The 19,465-nt window shown below is 40.0% G+C and overlaps 1 protein-coding gene and 1 long non-coding RNA gene across 2 annotated transcripts in view; one reads left to right on the top strand and one right to left on the bottom strand.

Annotated features, from left to right (window-relative positions):
- Positions 1-11,893, bottom strand: part of LOC134881521 (otoferlin-like) — a 17,393-nt gene extending 5,500 nt beyond the window's left edge. The window contains exons 1-29 of the mRNA XM_063908921.1: positions 11,848-11,893; positions 11,526-11,652; positions 10,325-10,379; positions 9,629-9,760; positions 9,480-9,542; positions 9,311-9,395; positions 9,069-9,228; positions 8,805-8,991; positions 8,514-8,700; positions 7,495-7,718; positions 6,937-7,045; positions 6,667-6,850; positions 6,473-6,593; positions 6,297-6,397; positions 6,104-6,194; positions 5,898-6,014; positions 5,664-5,816; positions 5,225-5,414; positions 4,788-4,912; positions 4,573-4,707; positions 3,740-3,901; positions 3,238-3,357; positions 2,940-3,101; positions 2,104-2,266; positions 1,497-1,570; positions 1,346-1,372; positions 1,111-1,242; positions 864-933; positions 502-614 (exon numbers count right to left, since the gene is read on the bottom strand). Of these exons, the coding sequence (XP_063764991.1) occupies positions 502-614; positions 864-933; positions 1,111-1,242; positions 1,346-1,372; positions 1,497-1,570; positions 2,104-2,266; positions 2,940-3,101; positions 3,238-3,357; positions 3,740-3,901; positions 4,573-4,707; positions 4,788-4,912; positions 5,225-5,414; positions 5,664-5,816; positions 5,898-6,014; positions 6,104-6,194; positions 6,297-6,397; positions 6,473-6,593; positions 6,667-6,850; positions 6,937-7,045; positions 7,495-7,718; positions 8,514-8,700; positions 8,805-8,991; positions 9,069-9,228; positions 9,311-9,395; positions 9,480-9,542; positions 9,629-9,760; positions 10,325-10,379; positions 11,526-11,652; positions 11,848-11,893 (3,615 nt within the window). The remainder of the gene's footprint in view (positions 1-501; positions 615-863; positions 934-1,110; positions 1,243-1,345; positions 1,373-1,496; positions 1,571-2,103; positions 2,267-2,939; positions 3,102-3,237; positions 3,358-3,739; positions 3,902-4,572; positions 4,708-4,787; positions 4,913-5,224; positions 5,415-5,663; positions 5,817-5,897; positions 6,015-6,103; positions 6,195-6,296; positions 6,398-6,472; positions 6,594-6,666; positions 6,851-6,936; positions 7,046-7,494; positions 7,719-8,513; positions 8,701-8,804; positions 8,992-9,068; positions 9,229-9,310; positions 9,396-9,479; positions 9,543-9,628; positions 9,761-10,324; positions 10,380-11,525; positions 11,653-11,847) is intronic.
- Positions 10,830-12,840, top strand: LOC134881522 (uncharacterized). The gene is made up of 3 exons (XR_010168056.1): positions 10,830-10,931; positions 11,499-11,679; positions 12,083-12,840. It is a non-coding gene; the product is annotated as an uncharacterized LOC134881522 (long non-coding RNA).
- The last annotated feature ends 6,625 nt before the right edge of the window (positions 12,841-19,465 follow it).

Genomic DNA, 19,465 nt, shown 5'->3' with positions numbered 1-19,465 from the left:
TACATGATTGAATAATCTAATTATTTAAAGATGACTTAATTAATGGTTTGGTTTATAAGGTTTCATAAAAATGTCCGTGCCAGTTTTTTAAAAGTCAGAATTTTTGTATTTTTAACTGAATTTCTAAACGTGTATATGAAAACACCCCTGAGAACAGCAGGACATCTTATCATTGAAATGGTCCAGACCTGAATCTTACATTGTATATTTTTAAATATAATATTTGTTTTAAAAAAATAATATATGTATTTAAAGGTAAGGAAGTTAAAATTATATTTACAGAAAGAGAAATTCTAATTAATATTTAAAAATATTGTAAAATAAGAAATAATTAATTGTATTTGTTGTATAAAATATTTAACTAATGTGCAATGCTACACTAACCTGCATCTGTGACAAAACTGTTGACCAATTTGAGATCAATTAATTAAATCTAAACAACATTTCTTGCTTTAATGGTTAATCGAATATTAAAGTAGATGGTGATTATTCTTCCAGCACCTTCAGTTCATCCAGTTTTGGCTTCTTCTTCTCGAAGGGATCGAGTCCCGCCTTCTTCTTCTTCCCTTTCCCTCTCTTGGCGCTTTTCACCGGAGCCTCATCAGGTCTGATATCTGAGGTTAGAGGGGAGGATGGAGGGAAGGGGGGGAGCACAGCAGACGTTAATCACAAGTTAAAGTTGCCAAACGCCACAGACATAGATGTTGTTGCATTAGAGATACTTGTTTCTGTGCAGCCCTGTTTGCACAGAATCAAAGCTCATTAAGACAATCTACTACTTGCTTTAGAGGTTAGATAAAGAGGAACTGTACATGAAAGTGAGCTGGATTAAATAACAATTTGAATATATCAGATGGTTTTACCTCCATCTGCAATGTCCATGTCATCTTTGTCCTCTGAGTCTGAAAGAGCAGCTTCCTGAGACTTCAGAATCTGCAGGAGAAGAAGGTCATTTGTTCACTGGACTTGGAGTCGCCCAACTAAGAGCACCTTGACATCAGCACAGGAAGCACAGCAGCTGTTGAAGGCTGCATGTGTGTGCTATATATTGTGAGTCATATCGCAATTTCAAAATGACTTAAATGGCGGTTTAGTTTTTCTGTTCCTCACCTCCGTTAGAGTTTCAATGGAGGCGAAGTATTTGGACCACCAGTCCAACATGCTCTCATCCAGTTCCTCCTCTTCGACCTCATCGCCCTTCTTCCTCTTCTTCTTCTTTCCCTTTCCCTCCTTGTCATCGTCCTGTTTTAACACAAGATGCATTCAGTATTCTGTCTGTAAATATTCACGGTTTCATGCAACAACTTCAGATATTATATATCAGATTATTCAATCGTTTGCTTACCTCCACCTTCACCACAGCATCAGAGCACTGGGTAGAAAACCAGATTACAGAAAAGCACAATTAACCGTTTATTTATGTTGAATTGTTTATTCAAACTGGATCTAATTATTTGAATAAATGTTATTTAAAATGTATTAAAAAAGAAACGTACAGAGCCCAGTTTGACCACGGTCTCCATCTTCTTATATCCAGGCTCAGGATCCAAGCTGACCACGACTATCTCCTCTGAAAACAGAAAGAGGAATTATCTTAATCTAATATTCATATATAGTTGGAAAACATTCCTTTCATACTGTACATCTATTTTATTTGGATTCCTGCATTTTTATCAATGTTAGCATTTTTTTATGCTTAGATCTGATTGTGTTACATGAAGGAGAATCTGTGTGATATTTTACCTGTGTATATTGTTATAGAAATGCACGTACATACGAAGGGCTGGGCCCCTCACTAGAGGTGGGGTATATTGCCTCATAAGTTATGTTATGAGTTAGCAAAATCAAATGTAGGTCACTTATGCTTCCTACTTTAAAATGCTTTATGAAAAATAAGTTGTTTCAAACTTTAATAATTGACTGAATTTATATAATATTACATACAATATCATATATAATATTTAAACACTGTTCATTTCACAATAAAAGGCTCAACCAAACTATACTTGTTGAATTAGCCGCGGCCCACAGTTGGACCCCGGACCGTAGTTTGGACACCCCTGCCCTACAGTGTAATATATGTCTCCAGGTGTTAGTCTGTACCTGTGGCGGTCCAGTTGTTGGCCTGCTTGTCCGTCGCTCTGTAGATGAATTTGCGCAGGCTGGTGACGGCGTTGGACCCGACCAGAGTGTAGCGTCCGAACGCTCTGCAGTCCACGACCCGGATGTTCAGAGGGGGGTGCAGCAGCTCGTTCTCAGGCAAATCCTGATGAACACAACGGCCAGAAGTAATCAGATATATAATACAGAATAACATACTTCTTAATGCTTCTTTTGTTCCTGTGTGCTTGGAAGGGAAATGTGGCTTCCATTTAAAGCCACTACAAGGAGCTGGTATTAACTGAACTGGTCTCAAATGAAGGCCTCTATGTGACCAATGGCTATTTTCATACAGTAGTTCTTAATATAGAAGGGTCCGGAGACAAAAACCAGAAGGTCTTTGCAAGTTTCTAAGAATAATTAAACTTGTTCAGGTTTTATTTGGTGGTTACAGCTGGTTATTATGTTTTAATGTATAAGGAATATGCACAAAAATACATTCATTTAAAGAAAAGGATTAGCTAATTTACATCTGCAATCCCTCGGCTTGGTCTGTATCACACTGAAAGGTATACAGACGGATCAAAGTAGAGATCTATAAAATACAAATACATGCACATTTACTATAATAATTCAATTAATTTCAATTAAAGACTCAAATTGCGTTTAGTTTAAGAAACCAGGACAGGATCAGCGAAGGGAAAAGTTACTAATTGACTGTTCGATTAAGAAAACACTATCATTTCGCCGGTAAAATCAACACAAGCTGAAAGTTCCTTGCAGTTGCTTTAAGAGAAGGCGTAGAAAAAGATCAAATATAATAATTAAAGATAAATTACCACTTCAAACCACTTGACCAGGGTGCTAAAGTTTGGGTTCTTCTTGTAGTTGGGGATGAGGGCGGATTGGACTCCCTTTCCGGCACATTCAATGTCCACACGAGGCCGATCCACCTGAGCCAGGTTCACCCTCTTCAGGTCCCTCAGACCCCAGAACAGAACCTGGGGGACGGGGAGGGGAAATGGGTTTGATGGTTTACTTCCTTTATGATGTTTCTTTTTTAGGGATTTCATTGTTCTTGCAATTAAAGGAATAAGAAGTGAATTATTAAAAGTGAAGAACAAAAGACATGCTCACCTCGATCCTGTACTTGCTGAGCACCGGTCTGATCCCCAGAGGAACCGGCAGGATGGGGCCTCGTTCCATATCTGTGGGGCCGTCTATGGGAGGCAGGTCAGCCTTTCCATTGGGGCCAATCTGACAGATATATAAACATCATAAATCATTTAGTTTCAATATGATCTGACAGCCAGATGGTGCCGAAATCACCACACAATACCGACTGTAAAACCACTGTATGCAACAAAACTGTTACGTGCAATATATAATGTTAACTTTTACTGGCTGCTCCTTCTCAGACTGAAACACTCCTGCTGAGAGATACTATGTGCAATAAACAATATTTATACCATAATAATTAAAAAAGAAAAACATGTTTTCAATATTCACAAAAAACCAGTTTCAGCCTCTTTATTTAATAAGTTCCTCATCCAATTTTTTCTGCCCTTTCCTTTTGCTGTAAGGTTGCAAATGTCCTCGCTGTCAGAGGATTTCTGATTCTGATATCTGCCGGACTAACCTGCAGTAGTTCGAAGGCTGCCAGCATTTCTCCGGCGGTGCAGTTCCCGCGGTAGATCTGGTAATACTCCAGCTGGGGGGGGAAGCGTGGGGGTCCGTAATGCTCGTCGGCCATCTTCACCACGGGCTTTGCAAAAGTCCTGCCCATGAACTCGGCTTTCCCCTGGAAACAGAGCGATGAATTAACGTTTAAACCTTAAGACACGGATTCTGGTTTGAATATTTTAAAGAATGGTCTTTTTAGCCTACCATATTCAACGTATTACAATGCATTATGGGTAAAAAAGGTGGTGTTTTCACTCATTATCTTTAATTTGTCCTATCAGAGGAGAGAAACATGGCTCATATGCACATGTTTCCGGGCAGACTAGATAAAAACCATTGAAGATCAACAAGAGAAATAAACAAAAATAACCAGTGAACTGCAAAACAGACACACACAAGATGACTTCATACTAAATGATACATCTCTCTTGCAGTTAGTGGTTATTAAGAGTCCACATTCGGTGTTACAAATCACAAATATCACTTTTAAAGGAATGCAACAGGTCTAAGTTTATTCCTCCTTCTGGGCGTTTCTTATTCCTCTTGCATGCCTTTCACAATACAATCTACTACAGGACATCAAGCCATCACGATGCACACTCTACTTATCCACAGGGTCATCCAAAACATTGGTGTTATTGACAGGAGCAAATATAAAATTGTCAGTCAGCAAAGTCAAAAATAACACGTTACACTCATCAGGAGACATGCTAGCTGCTAATTGGAGCGGGGCACATTAAATCAAATGGAAAAAAGAGCAGTGTTTCTATTATTTAGGACAACCCTCACCACTGTGTCTTGGTCGTAGATCTCGATGACGATGATGGGAGGGTCGTCTCTCAGCTCGGTGGCCTCTCCGAACAACTCCACGTTCTCAAACACCATCAGCTGGTCCCACGTGGGGCACAGAGTCTCCGCCAGCACCTGGGAAGAAACAGTTTCATTCAGCATGCGCTATTCAATAAGTCATATCTTGCAGGAGACTTTTCTAACGGAGCTCTCACCTCAGTGACCTGGCTCTGTGTGGAGAAGAAAACTCGAGCGAAGGGGTCGGAGAGCCCCGTGCTGTCGGCGGCAAACAGACTGCGAGCCTGGTACATGTGCACCCTCAGCTGGAAGATCTGCTTCACTGTGAGGGAGGAAGAGTTTATCCATAAAGCACATTTCAAAAAGAGGCAATTAAAAGTCTGTTAGCATGTTAGCCTGCATATCAGCTTTCATCTGTGTGTGTTTTTGCCTGCTTTTATAAGTGCTGTAATTGTGCCAATGTCTTCTGTGCTCTTGTATATTTTCTTTTACTGCCATAAATCTGCAAAGAACTGCCAAAAACAGTTAGCATTTATGGCTAAAAGAGGCACATTTACATGCTAGCCATCAGTGCTCATATGAAATCAGGTGCATTGTTGCTTCTTTAATAAATAAACTGTTTCGTTGGTCTTACTCATGTAGGTGAGGCTGATGGGGGGGGAGCACGGCATGCCGGGTCCTTTGGAGAGTTTGTTCTCCTCGAATCCGTTGGGCAGGCCGTTCAGGTAGTCCTTACGCTGTTTGGTCAGACCCAGCCACAGGTAGATCTCGATCTTAGACTGCACCGTCCAGCCAGCCGGGCCGAAGCCCTTCTTACCCGGGATCTACGGAGGACAAAGAACATTTGAACCTGTAATTATACATCAATGCTTAAATATTAGTTGATTTATAGTTTGAATTAGCTAATGATCTGAATCTGTGAAGTAACTAAAGCTCTCAGATACATGAGGTGGAGAAAAAAGTCCAACAACGGCTTCTAAAATGGAGAAGAAGGATAAAGTTCTAGAGTACACGTCAAATTGGTACAGGACTTGAGTAAAGGTACCTCATTACATCCCACCAGTGAAACTCACCCTCAGGAAAATGGTTTTGACCTTCCCGCAGTCCTTCCCGGTCTCCTCCTCCACGCCGGAGTACAGGATGTCTTTGGAGGGAACGCGGGCGTAAGCGATGCGTTTCCCATTACTGATCATCCAGATGAAGACGTCAGGGACGCTGTGCTGAGGCTAAAGCAAGAACACACATGGGAATTATCACAACTATTTATCGTACAATAACTCAGTTCTAAATATCCAACAAAATCTTACTTCGTCTGCCAGGAAACGCAGCTTTGTGAGGAAGTTCTGAGCCAGCTTGATTTTATCCCTCACGGTGCTCTTCTTCACCTGAGTCCTCATGGTTTTAGCCTGCTGTCCGATGCTCTCCTGACCACAGAGACATATCAGCAGTTAGCAAGAGGGTGAACATATAAACAAACAAGTAGTAAAACACATCTCCTCTTTGGTTTAAATACCATTTCTGCCATGCACAGCTTCACTCTCTCTCTGTCCAGTTTGGTTCTGCCCGACTGATTCTGGTCCTTGTTTGCCAGCGCGAGGAACTGACTGAAAGAAGAAGAGCGCAGTCAGTTTCAAAGTCTACTAGTTCCTATATAGCCCAACATTAGCCGTCTTTGGAGGGAGCACTTTAGATTTCTAGGGGTGTACCTGCAGCCCTGGCTGAGTTCCTCGAGGACGCCTCTCAGTCTGCGCTCAGGATACGTTTTCTCCGTCTTGATGATCTCCTGCACGTCGTTCAGCCCGTCCTCCTGTAGCAGCAGAAGATGTTTAGTCTCTGCAAAAACTGTAGTGTGAGAATACACTCATTAACACTGACTACTAACCAGTTTGTCTGCAACGTTGTCGATGATGTTGGCGTTGTATAGCCTCCTCCTCTGGTCCTGCCACCAGCTCTTGATGTAGATGCACGGCTTCCTCTCAAAGTACGGCAGGTGGAAGTAGTTCCTGAGGATGCAAGTAACTTTAATCACAGTAAAATAATCAGTTTCTCTTTTTAAACTACAGTTTTTGTTCTGACCGGTCAGTGATGACAGGCTTCATGGGTGGAGTCGTCGCCACAGAGGACAGATCTCGGTCGTCGTCCATCTCCTCGTCACTGGAGTTGTGGATCAGCTCGGTTTCCTCCTCCTCTCCGTCTCCTCCGCCCTTCTTCCCCTTCATCTTCGGCTTGGCCATCCCATCAATCTCATTTCCGTAGTATCCTGAGACACAGCAGCACTTCGTTAGCGGTCACTTAAATGTGATATAACCCTTTATTTATAATCATGCTATCTCTGTAACGCAGTACCTATGGTGACCTCAAAGTTTATCGGCTTATCTCCGATCTTCCTGTCGATCATCGTGGCCTCCAGGAAGGAGCCGAAGAGGAAGAACTCCTCAACCTTCCCGGTAGCCGTCTGTGAAATAGAGAAACATATCAAACAAGTGTAAGAATGAGAGGGAACTCTTCCTGTCTCACAAATCACATACTGTGATTGTGACTACAGACAGGGTAGAAGTGCGCAGGGGTGGGTTTGGAATTGGCCCGTTGAGTGAGGACACTTCTACACTAAATCTTGACTAATTGACGGGAGTTACAGACCAGATGGGATTGAGGTTGATGAAATTCACACACTACAAGAGAGAAACTATACAGGACGTTTGAATTGACCCATTCTGTGACCGCATTCCCATTTTAAAGCCATATAAGGTAACATAATGGTCCTGTAATACAAGCTGTCTGAGGACTTTAGGATCCCACTGCTCTCAAATGAAATTGCTCCATTGTCCTCCACCAAAAAGAAGCCCCATTAACACAAACTGCGTGTGAATAATGCAGCAGCTGGGATAAACTAGGACGCCCTACCTCTGAGATGTTGGACACCCCCTCCAGCTGCACGTCGGTAGAGCTGGTGATTTCGGGGGAGGACGGGTCCAGGATCTCCACCCCCAGGTTGAGGAGCAGACGGGCCCTGAAGGACACGCCCTCCCCCAGGCCCTCGTTCAGCTCCTGGTACTCGTCCATCAGGGTGTAGGTGCGGGTGGAGCCGTACATGTTCACCCAGGCCGGGCCCAGGGTGGGGAGGAAGCCTGGGAGACGAATGATAGATATTAATTTAGACTGTAGTATCACTGATGTGCAATAATACTGACCGTGAAGCTGAAAACTGTTGTGCAGGTTACACTTTTGCACAGTTTAGTTTAGTTTTTACTGCATGATTAACCTCTAAATTGAATATTTGACATGTTCGAATTGCATTTACCTTTATGAATTGCTCTAACACCTACATTTCCCTGCGGTGGGACGGATTAGGGATTCATCATTTCTCAATTACACATGGAATAGTATAGATAAGAATAGAATAACACACACATACATAGAAACTGAAAAAAGAGAACAGAAGAGGGGACTACACTACTCCACAAGAAATTCAATTTGAAATACATTTTAAATAATACCACAAATTTAAATTGAAATGTGCTAAAGCAGTAAATATGTTCTCAAATTGCAAGATCTGTAAGTTCCACATCTGTCTTTTTTTGTTTACTTTATTTATTGGGGTTTTACGATGTGAGGAAAACAATATTTACTGTAAAATATAAACAATAAATACAAGTAAATCAAGACGAGAAAAGGAGTAAAACTGGTGTTATGTGTTCTTTTTTGCAGAAGGAGAAAGGTAAGTATTCTAATTGGTTTAGTATTATTCATTATTGAGAGTTATACTTGCATGTTTATATATTGTATTGACATTTTAAGGTTGTTTTTGCAGAGATGATTGCTGTTCCTTGATGAATGTGATGTTAGGAGATCCAACCGTTAATAGTTTAGCAGTAGTGTTTTCTTGGCAATAATTGGGTCCACAGGTACGGGTGTTACTCCACCTTTGTCTCCATCATTTGAAATATTCCTCAGGTCCAGGAAGTGTGTTCCTATCGCCACATCGTTCACTTTGTCCGAGTCGCGGATCTGGATCTTCATGCGCTTGCAGAGCGGCGGAAACATCTCGGTGAAGACGATCTGCTCGTTCCAGATGGGCTCGTAGCAGCTCTTCTGCACTGATGTTTTCCCCTGTGGTCACACGTTGGAGGTATTAATGTATGAACTCAATCCGGCTGAGATAAAATGAGAAAAAAAAGAGGGGAAATGGTGTTTTGTGTCCTTACAATACTCACTTTCTGCCCAGCAAACAGAACTTGGACATAAGGGTCCACCAGGTCCTTGTTTTCCCCGATGAAGGCCTTCTTCACGTTGGCCATGATACTGGTGTTCATCCTGGGGAGGCCCTCGGCTCGGTAGATCTTCAGGTAATAACGAGCCCACTGTCGCTCTGCAGGAACGCCCTCTGGTATCAAGAGATTGCTGAGAAAAAAACAACGAAATAGTAAGAAACAAGATGCCTTTAGAATAAAAACCCATGCTCAGTGAAGCTGAGTTACCCCTCTATGTCGTCCTCATCCGACTCGTTGGCCTTGTGTGGAGTCTTGATGGTGTCTCCTTTGGCCACGACTGTCACGTCACACTTGATGTAGCCTTTGCACCCCGCCGAGATGTCCTCAGGGTCGGACAGCAGCGCCCACTTGTGGTAAAACTGATGCTCTGCAAGACAAAAACTCATTTAAACGCAATTATAATGACTGTATGATCAGAAAAAGAGGATTTTCATGTTTGTTTTTTTTACCAGGATTGGAGTAGATCGTGCCAACATCCAGCTTAAACGATCCAACCAGCGTTCCACTACGCAGAAGATTTTTGGAGTGGATCACCTGAGGGTTAGAGAGTAAATACGGCATTATGAAATACACCCGTCTTGTGGGAAATCTGTTTATCTTAGGAGTCAAACAACTTACAGACAGCTTCAGGATTTTGTCAAACATGACATCTGGAGGGACGTGGAAGTCAAACACAAAATACTGGAAGGAGAAGAGAGTTATTGTTGGTAGTATTAGTAGATTTATTTCCATTAAATGAATGCAGATGTAATATTTGACCGACTCACTTCGTTGTAGTACGGGCAGTTGGTGGACTCCTTCATCGAGGTGTACTTTTTATCGTCTCCGATCTCCACACACACCATGGGGTCCATGTTCAGACCAATCAGCTGCCTCGCCTCGATCACCGTCACACTGATCTGGAATGAAAATCAATTACAATTAAGTGACTTCAAAATGTGTGTTTTGTCTAAACGTTGATAGTTAAAAGGACAGTGATTAAATACAGAAGCTTCCTAGAATATATTCATTTATTTTGATATTAAATCTCCCAACTTATATTTACTAATCGTTTGGAATAATTGTGCTTTTTATTATTATTCATTTACATTATCTATCAAATTTTCTAGACTAAATGCAAAATTATAGGGTATATATTTATATTATTTCATAAAGGTATGCATTATTTTTGGCCTACTTTTTAGTACAGCCTAAGATATCACAAAGAGAGAAATAACGTATTTTAATTCATTTTTTATTCCATTTATTCATCAAAATATGTCACTTTTCGGAACGATTTTAAGGATTTTGTTAAATGTTGTAAAAGTTTTGCTTTATTTCTTCTAGTTTATCTGTTTGTTATTGTTTACTCTGTACTGTCATTGACTCAATGTCACTGTTAATGAGGTTCGCCTTAGTTTAAATAAGGGTTGAATGAATAAAGGAGTACCAATTGTGTCTGAGGTAAATGAAATTCCTCTCACCTGGTAATCCACCGGTCTTCCAGAACTGGGCTCCATCTTTATGTCTGGCTTTGATCTGTGAGACAAGAAGGTGTCGGATATCAGTGACAAACTTCAGAAAGAACCACAAGAGGAACGATAACAATTAGAGCTGCAAAATTCATCTAAATTGCAATTAATAAATCCATAAACTCAGGGACCAAGAAGCGGATATTTTATGATGATGTTTCGGACTGTGACCGTGAGATGTTCTTTGTTCCTTTTGAATTCGTATTTTTCTATATTTGTTTGTGTTGTTTGTGCTTTGGTTGTGTGTACTTATATTAGAAAAAAGGGTATCCTCTGCATCTCCTCACCGTCACGATCTTAGTTTCCTGTTTTATTTTGAAATATATTTTCCTACTTCCTGTGTTTCCTCTCCTCTGCCTGATTGTCTGATTGTGTTCAACTGCTGCTCCCCCTCCTGTGTTTGACCTCCCCTCCCCAGCTGTGCCTTGTCTTGTGATTACCCCTGTGTGTGTTTAGCTTTCCTTTCCCTCGTGTCTTCTGGGATTTCATCGTCGTTTCCCTTGCTTTGGCTCCTGGTATTTCGTCTGAATTACTCTCCTGTGTCCTCCAAATCTTTCTGGTTTGTTTTAGTTTGCTGCTTGTCCTCTTGTTGATCGTGCCTGCTTGTGCAGTTTTGTAGTGCCAGCTTTTTATTTAATAAAGCTTGCTTTTTGTTTATACTTTTATACCCCATCTCTTTATTCCGAGTCGGGGTCCTGATTACCTCCTGCCGTTAGACACATTAGGTTAGTAGATTATAGACTCAGATAGTGAGGGCTTTTTTTGTTTGAGGTTTGTCTCAAAAAGAAGATTTAGGGAAAGGCCTTGCTTGGTTATATGTATGTATTTTATTTGGCACATTGTCCTTTGTCTTCCCCTCACTTAAAGAGTGTAAGAATAAATGCACTTTAATTTTCCATTGCACCCTGACCCTCTCAACTGTCTCCTTTTACCCCTAGACCTTATTTGAGATGTCACAATGCATTACTATATGGATCCAACTGTCAATGACTGGGCAACCCCTTAATATAAATGCTATGGGACTTTAAAAGAATAATCATGTCGCAATTTACATTTGATTCAAAGTTACTGCAATTTGAATAAATGCGTGCAGCTCTGATAACAACGCAGCATGGTTTTCCTGCAGCTTTCTGCACCACGGAGTCCTGCTTGCCTCTTGTTTGAAACGTTGGTGGTGACGGCTGTGACGGAGGCCAGGGAGATGGTGTCGGGGTCGGGGCCTCCTCCCATGAACATGCCCTGACGGTCCAGGTCCTCCGTCTCCAGGATAGCGGGCTCATCTGGAGATCATATAAAGGAGAGGTCAGGTAAGAAATGTATTTGTGTTTCAGGAAAAGGATCAATGTAGAGATCATCTTTTGGTTTTATAACATGTTTTAGTGGAGTAAAGGGGAAGCAGTCTGTAACATCAGCCAGGTTTTCCAGGTGATCTTATTTGACCTAATCCTCTGTCATCCATCTTTTGAAACTGATACCTCCGTTCCTGTCCTCCTTGTGTCCGCGGTGCTTGCTGCGCTTCATGGCTCAAAGTAGGGTCTTTACGTGCTCTGTGGAAGACATTTAAAGAGACGATTACTTATTTCCTTCACATTACATTTGCACTTTCATATAGAACAACATTGGTATAGGCTGTGTTGACAGAACTGGTTAAAAATCTGCAATAATAACTACTTTCAAATCATTCTTTTTTTTATGCACGTCTTCTGACAGTCACAGCAGACTGAAGCATGAAACCCGACACCGGCATCTTGCAGACAGAAGGAGGCCGACAACTAATTGCCATCAAAAAACAATTCCAAGAGCAACTGGAAACATCCTTAATTATTAAAAGCATTTAAAACATTTAGTCCTCGTTCATCCAAAACCAAAACATATGACTGGTGTATTTGCCACTGCTATGATGGACCTAAAGTCCAACGCCTATGCTATTATTTTAGAGGGGGTCTGTGTGATACCACACCCTGGATTAGCCTTCAAAAGGAGCTTTCAATTATTCACATCAGCTGACCTTAATACATGCATTAAAGAGGATACATTTCACCCTCATTGTGAGAAATAATTCACTCAAAATAATTAAATCTGCTATAATTAATCAGCAAAAACCCTTTCCCACAGGAGTTCAAACTTTAAAAGTGTGAATGATTTGATAATATTTTAAAGTTCTCAACATGTAATGTATTGAATAGCTGTTTCTTTTTTATGATTGGAATTTATTCATCAATTTGCTAGTCTAATTGCAAACTTCTAAATTAAGCAAAGTCAAATAAATTAGCACGGCCTAAACATTTTCGGGGGGGAAACAGACGGTATGATACTGTGTGTGTATATATATATCTCATTTCTTAAATGTATAAAAATGGTATGGTATACCCAAATGACCTACAAAGCCTCCTTCCTAAGTTTTTTCTTTACATTTTTGAACGTTTTCTTGCAGTTTTCAGTGTTTTAAGTACAAAAAACTGTGGAAATAAAGCAACTCATATTTTTGAAAACATGTCCCAATGCTTGAAGCCTTATTCAAACTCAGCTAAATAAAAACAATGATCTTATCTTGCAGGTGTGTGAACAACCAAAAGCATGCAAATAAATACAACGGGAAGAACTAGCAGTGTTTTTGAAATAAAGGAAGTTCAATATTTTAAAATAAGAAATACTAGTTCCTCTTCATGAAGGTCTTTCATGCAAAACACCAAGGCCTAAATACCAGAGCTGCACCGGCTACATTAGATCTTTTTCAAAGCATGATGCCGCTGATAAAGTAATGAAATAAATACATACCATACAAGAAGATGCTGCTCTTGTCTCCTCTGAGTATCTCCAGGTGTTTCCCTGCAAAGGTAAACAGCAACTTCGGAGTTCTTCCTCTGAGAAAGAAGCAACACTACATCAACATTTTGGACTTTTACTCCGCAGCAGGGAATGAGTGTTCAGAGTAAAGTCGCACAGAAAAGAATTGGGTTGGTCCAGGTCTGAAGTTGGGCAGGAGTGACGTGATACTGCGATGAATAGTGCATGAGTGTTGAACCCGAGACTGGTAACTATAACTAGAGACCGCTGAGAGACGTCACCATGACTAGAGACTGCCAAAGAACAAAGAAACAAATTAAACGTATTTAACTTCTTAAATCCTAAATTCTCCATCTATGTTTGTTTAAAAGTCAATTAGCAACTTTTGCAAGCAGGGAAAGTGTTTTTTTGTAATTATTAGACATATAAACTGTAGATGTATAATCATATTGCACAATGGAGCACAACAAGCCTCATCCTAATAATAGTACGTACTAATCGCAAAGTAAACAATGTGGGCTTTTGTGCTTTAAGAAGAAAAGGCACTTCATATCGATGTTTATGTACTGAAATCAAACTAAGGGCATTATGAGAGGTCAAACAGGGGTCAAAGTGCGTAAAAATTGTTGGGCTTTTTTATTTTTGCAACATTTTATTAGTTTTTTTAATCCAAATTATTTTCAATTTCCGTTTGTTGTTTTGTTTTCCAACTGAAGGCCAAATCTGGTATTCTCATACGTTAAAATAGGAATGTTCTGGCCATTGTAAGTTACTGGAAAGTATCCCAAAATGTTAGTGTGTTTGTACTGGAATTAAAGATGTTCTAGCGTTTTAATATGCAAGTTACTAAAGGTGCGTATCTCTAATTGAACCTGTGGTGTAAGAAGTGATAGCAGGGGTTCATGTCATTAAAGAAAAGTACCAGAAAGGAAAGGTAACGGGTTCTTATCTTTATCTGGAATTACTTGTATATTTGTGGAAGATAGGTTTCTTCTCAGGTGCTTTTTTAGAAGTATTAAAGTATCATGCATGCTACAAAATAAAGAAACACCCTGTTGTATTCATAATAATTTGAAAACATGCTTCTATTTGTTCTTGTAATGTATATTAAAACGATGCGTGTGCAAGTCTTCAAAATGTTGTATCGCCACGTTTCACATGATAGAATGTCATGGAAGTAAAAGCAATGTCAGGCCAGCCTGGTTGGAATAATGCCTCGCTTTAATCTTTAATAAGGTGCAGCTCGAACTGCAGACACTCTGTCTTTTGTCATGGAATCACTTCACGGTGTCAAGTCTTATTTTGCAATGCCTTATGTTTCAATTGCATTCTGTTTTAGGTCTGAAGGCTAAAAAAGTGACCCTTATTTTGAGTGCTGTTGATATATTTTGCATTAGGCTGTTTACTTATATAGGGTCAAATAAGGACACGTGGTATGATGCGTTACCCCAAGCAATAGCAGTGATTAAGGGCATTGTTTTTGTACACTTGAGGTATGCTTTAGCAGCTTATGTTCAACGTTTCTTCTTATTGAATGCTGAAGAAAAACTCATCTCATCAATTACACATACAGCCAGTCAGCCATACGTCAAAGTCTAAAGTTGCTGGTGTCCGATGAAACAAGGCTCTGAATTATTCAAGCGCTCCAGTCAGGCTTGCATGTGGCATGCTCATTATGAAGTGGCAACACAACAAAAGACACATAATTAACAGGAAAACATGATATTTTTTTATGAAATTGGAGAAAAGTTTTTATTTTGTACGAATCCAAGGATTGTTTTGCATTCTACGTTGAAGGATGCTTACAGAAAGATATAAAGTAGAGGCTTATCCAACAAAACATCATGCAAACACTATGTATTCCTTGTCATTACCTAGAACTGTAAAGGATGCATCTATTTCCTGCACACTTACTGTAGCAGGAAGTGTTTGATACTCGAGGTGACACATGACCACCCTGGTGAGGGATTCTGCTCTTAATTACACGATGCATTTCCAGCCACCAGAAGTTGAGGAGTTTCTCCCGGATAACCCATGTCACCAGTCGTGCAGAGTTACTGGTCGCCCCTGTAGTCTAATGTACTGACCTCATCTCTGATGGGTGTTGTCATCGAACGCAACTTTAAACACTTTGAGGTCGACCTCAGCCACCACCAAACCAAAGCTCTGTGGTTCAGGCTGCACGATTTGGAGAAACCCACTTATTGGGATTATTTAACTAATGGTGTACTTGTGTTTTTATTTATTGATAACATATTCCTGCTTTTTATATAATATCTAAGTTTACCCTTTTTACTTTAACCTGCACAGTATCTTTGCTGCTGTAATGCCATAATGTTGCGGGACAAAGCATTTCTGGTTCCGATTCTGATTAAAATTGATATTGTGATATGATTTGTAATATTCAAGGGAATAATGACTTTAAACATTAGTCACATTATCGTAAATACATTTAATAAAGTGATTACGGTGGGAATTTTCTAAGAGGATCTCTACCAAACATGTTTTGTTAATCCTGTAGAATGCAATTTGCAAGCCTAAACATCTCTGCAGCTGCACAAATGTAATTAAAAATGGTACTTCTACACATATTTAGCCTAAAACAAATATTGTGCTTCCTGCAATTCAACTATTGCACTTGCCCAAATTGCAATTTCGATTAATTGTGCAGCCCCACTCCATGGTTGACTTGTCTGGTCTGATAAAAAAACATTCACTTTATAGATGGAACCCTACTTTACATCAGATAAGCTCTCATGAGTCTCAAATGCAAGAAAACAGCTGTTAATATCTATGCATTAAAACTGAATGAGCCTATTATTTATATTTTGGATGCATATTTAGCCACCACTAATGATTATGCATTAGTAAGCACCAAGACCTTAAACTGACACCTTTGACAATGTCGTCCACGGTGAAGCGCAGAACGAATTGATACCAACCCTGCAATCTTATCCCGTGTAGGTCCAGTGTCCAATGCCCTTTTTTGGCGGCAGGTTGTAGACCGGTGATCACCATCTTCTTTGTGCTCCATTGACTCTGTGGGCACACCACCTGACAGCGGTGTAGGGTTCCCTTATGACACATTTCTCTTGGCTGAGGGAGTTTGGCGAGCTTCATCAGTGAAACACAGACAGAGAGCATTGTTAGTTTTGGTGTCAGGGGTGTCAAGTGACCCCAGAACTTTCTTAAAATGTATTATTAAAAGTCCAAATTGCTGGTTTGTTTATTCTATAGCTTTTAAATGACTTATATATAAACAAACCATTATATCTTATGTTCCTTAAGGCATATTATTACCCAAACTGTGCAGACACTTTCTCCAATGGTACACATGGGCACAACACAAGCCTCCCTAAGACAGTGCCTACTTTGTATTCAAGTTATTTAAAAAAGATATGCTACCAATACTTGTGTACTTTTACTTGTGTAACATTTTGAATGCAGGACTTTTACTTGCAACAGAGCATTCCTACACTCTGGTACTTCTACTTTTACTCTAGTACAAGATCTGGGTACTTCTTCCACCTCTGGCCTTTAGCAAAAAATACAGACCTAGTCTAAAAAATATGACCTACCTGGATAATAAGAGATGGCTGGTGTTGTGGCCAGAGTAATGAAAGGAAGCCCCACTTGGTGTTCAAATAGCCCATGTTGATTTAACTGGCAGCTGGAAGACAGCATTTCACCTGTTGAACTCACACTGGACTCGTATTTCGTTGTGTAAAGGTAGGCTGTGTTTACGTTCTGAGCTAAGCTAGCTAGCTCTAATCGGCTACATTGCTAGCTGCTACTGCCACCAATGCTAAAGTAACTTCTTCGGTTAACGCAAAAATGTTTATCGTTATACTGCCTAAACGTGTCTGGAAGTTGCGTATCCTTTTGTCAAATGTCCTAACATAACAAACTTTATCCGTTCAAAATGGTTGAGGTACATTTTTACCAAGATAAACTTCAAATTCGTAGCTTAGCATTTAGCATGATTAGCTATTAATTTCCTCTGACGTTTGCTAGGCAGTTAACGTCAACGGTTACGTAGCATCACCGAAAACCTGAATTAACTTTAAAGCTTAATTGTTTTATTTGGTATTAACAATTGATAAGCTAAGTTATTTCAGTAATAGATAACTTAACTACTATGTTTATTGATTTTTAAAACGTGTTTTCCAGTTCTTAACAAAATAGGCCTTTTTATATGATGATTATGAATAATGTAAGTGTTTACAAATCTAATTGACATTTCAATTCTTCTCAGTTCCTCATCATGAAAGGCTATTCAATTACTCGCTATCAGATTTCTCAGAAATATGAAAATGGGAATGTGTATTTTTATTTTGCAATATTACATCTTCATCAACTTTTTTTTAAACTATGAATGAAACATAAATAATGAATCTTCTTAAAACAGTATTTGAGTGTTCATGAAATGGTTCATGCCTAATGTTATTCACGATGTTTAATTAATTGTCACACACTGTTCCCCTACCATGGGCATGTACTGTGCTAAAATCAGATTTAATTTAGGTTTTTAAAACATGTAATTTCTCTAATTTGGGAATTTGTCTGGTTCCTATTATCGTGATTAAACTTAACACAGGGAAGTATTATTATAATGTATTTTTTGAGTGATGCATTGCTGAAAACACCTTCTTTTAGCTCTGTTGACTCTCCATCTGTCTTATGTCTTTTTCATTGTGGACTCTGCAGATTTCAAGCAGCTCAATAAAGTCTGTCAGCCTCTGGCACAGAGACTTTGGGAAGGTATGACCAATCGAATAGCAATACAAGCCTTATTCACTGGTGAGCAGCAGACGCCCCCTCGGGAGGGTTTTGGCAGCAACACAGGCTGGCATTATGAACCCTTCAGATGGCATGAAAAGCAAACCCTTCAACTCTAACTCATCTTGTTCCAGCTTTGTGAAGCCCATGAGACCACGGATTAACCCGCAGGTAGGGAAACTTCCTCTCTCAGCATACGTACTCACGTCAAACCCATAACGGGTTGGATGTCACAGCCATCAAACAAGCTTATTAGGGTCTGTTTACATGTTGTCATTGTACATTGACAACATGTAAACACACACAAAACAGGGAGAACGATGGGCAGAAGCACAAAAAAAGGCTACAGTAACGTCATTGTACATAGTTGATATTGCAAGGATTATTATTTGGATTTTTCCACTTTTGAATGCATTTTTAACCCCTTCAACATATAACAAAACTCCAAAGCTTAGCACGCGCGTCTCGAAACGTAGTGAGTCACGCCCACTCCCTCTTTCACGTCGTAAATGAACGCAATTTCAACTTCGATTCTGACATTTTTGGATTTATTTTTTCAGAATTCGACTTTAATCCCAGAACTCAAAAAGGAAAATCATTTTTTGTTCAGTTCTTTAATTCACATGTGGCCCTAACTTTTTTCCACATAAAGAAAATACATAAAGAGATTTTCATTTTGTACATTTGATTTGACTTTTGGTCATTTGTCCCTAAATAAAACGGGGTGGGTAAAAGGGTTAGAGATAGGCCTTGTTTTGTTATATTTATTTGTTTTGCTTGGCACAATCTCCTGACTCTCCTCCTCCTCACTTAAAGAATATTTGCTGAATAAATACTTGTGTTAACTTTCACTCTGACTCCCTCATTTTGTTGGTTGTTGTTTCACTGTCCTCATTTCCCCTAGACCAGGGGTGTCCAAACTTTTTTCCCTGAAGGCCATATACAGAAAAACATAGGAAGGTCTGGGCCCCTCACTAGAGGTGAGGTACATTGCCTCATAAGTTAAGTTATAAGTTAGTAAAATTAATCAAATGTAGGTAAATGTTTCTTTATACTTGAATATGCTTTAAGAAACATCTCAGCTCTCCGTAGGGTTTCAGGTATTTAGTTGGCAGCTCATTCTTTAAAAGGGGAGCCTCAGATTGCTGATAATAAGAGGAAATATGAAGGGTCTATTTCAAGTTTGGTATGCACATTTTTCAACTTTAATTGACTCAATTTATTTGAGAATTGGTCTTATTAACACATGAATACTGTCCATCCATCCATCCATCCATCCATCCATCCATCCATCCATCCATCCATCCATCCATCCATCCATCCATCCATCCATCTTCTCCCGGTTTTCCGTCAGGTAGCAGCTCCAGCAGAGATCCCCAAACTTCTCTTTCCCTGGCCACATCAACCAGCTCTGACTGGGGGATTCCAAGGCGCTCCCAGGCCAGCGAAGACATATAATCCCTCCACCTGGTCCTAGGTCTACCCCTCGGTCTCTTCCCAGCTGGACGGATCCTTACTAGGTGCCCG

The sequence above is a fragment of the Eleginops maclovinus genome, chromosome 19 (genome assembly GCF_036324505.1).
Source record: "Eleginops maclovinus isolate JMC-PN-2008 ecotype Puerto Natales chromosome 19, JC_Emac_rtc_rv5, whole genome shotgun sequence".
NCBI lineage: Eukaryota > Metazoa > Chordata > Actinopteri > Perciformes > Eleginopidae > Eleginops > Eleginops maclovinus.
The sequence above is the reverse complement of the archived record's forward strand: the minus strand, read 5'-3'. Positions and strand labels throughout refer to the sequence as shown.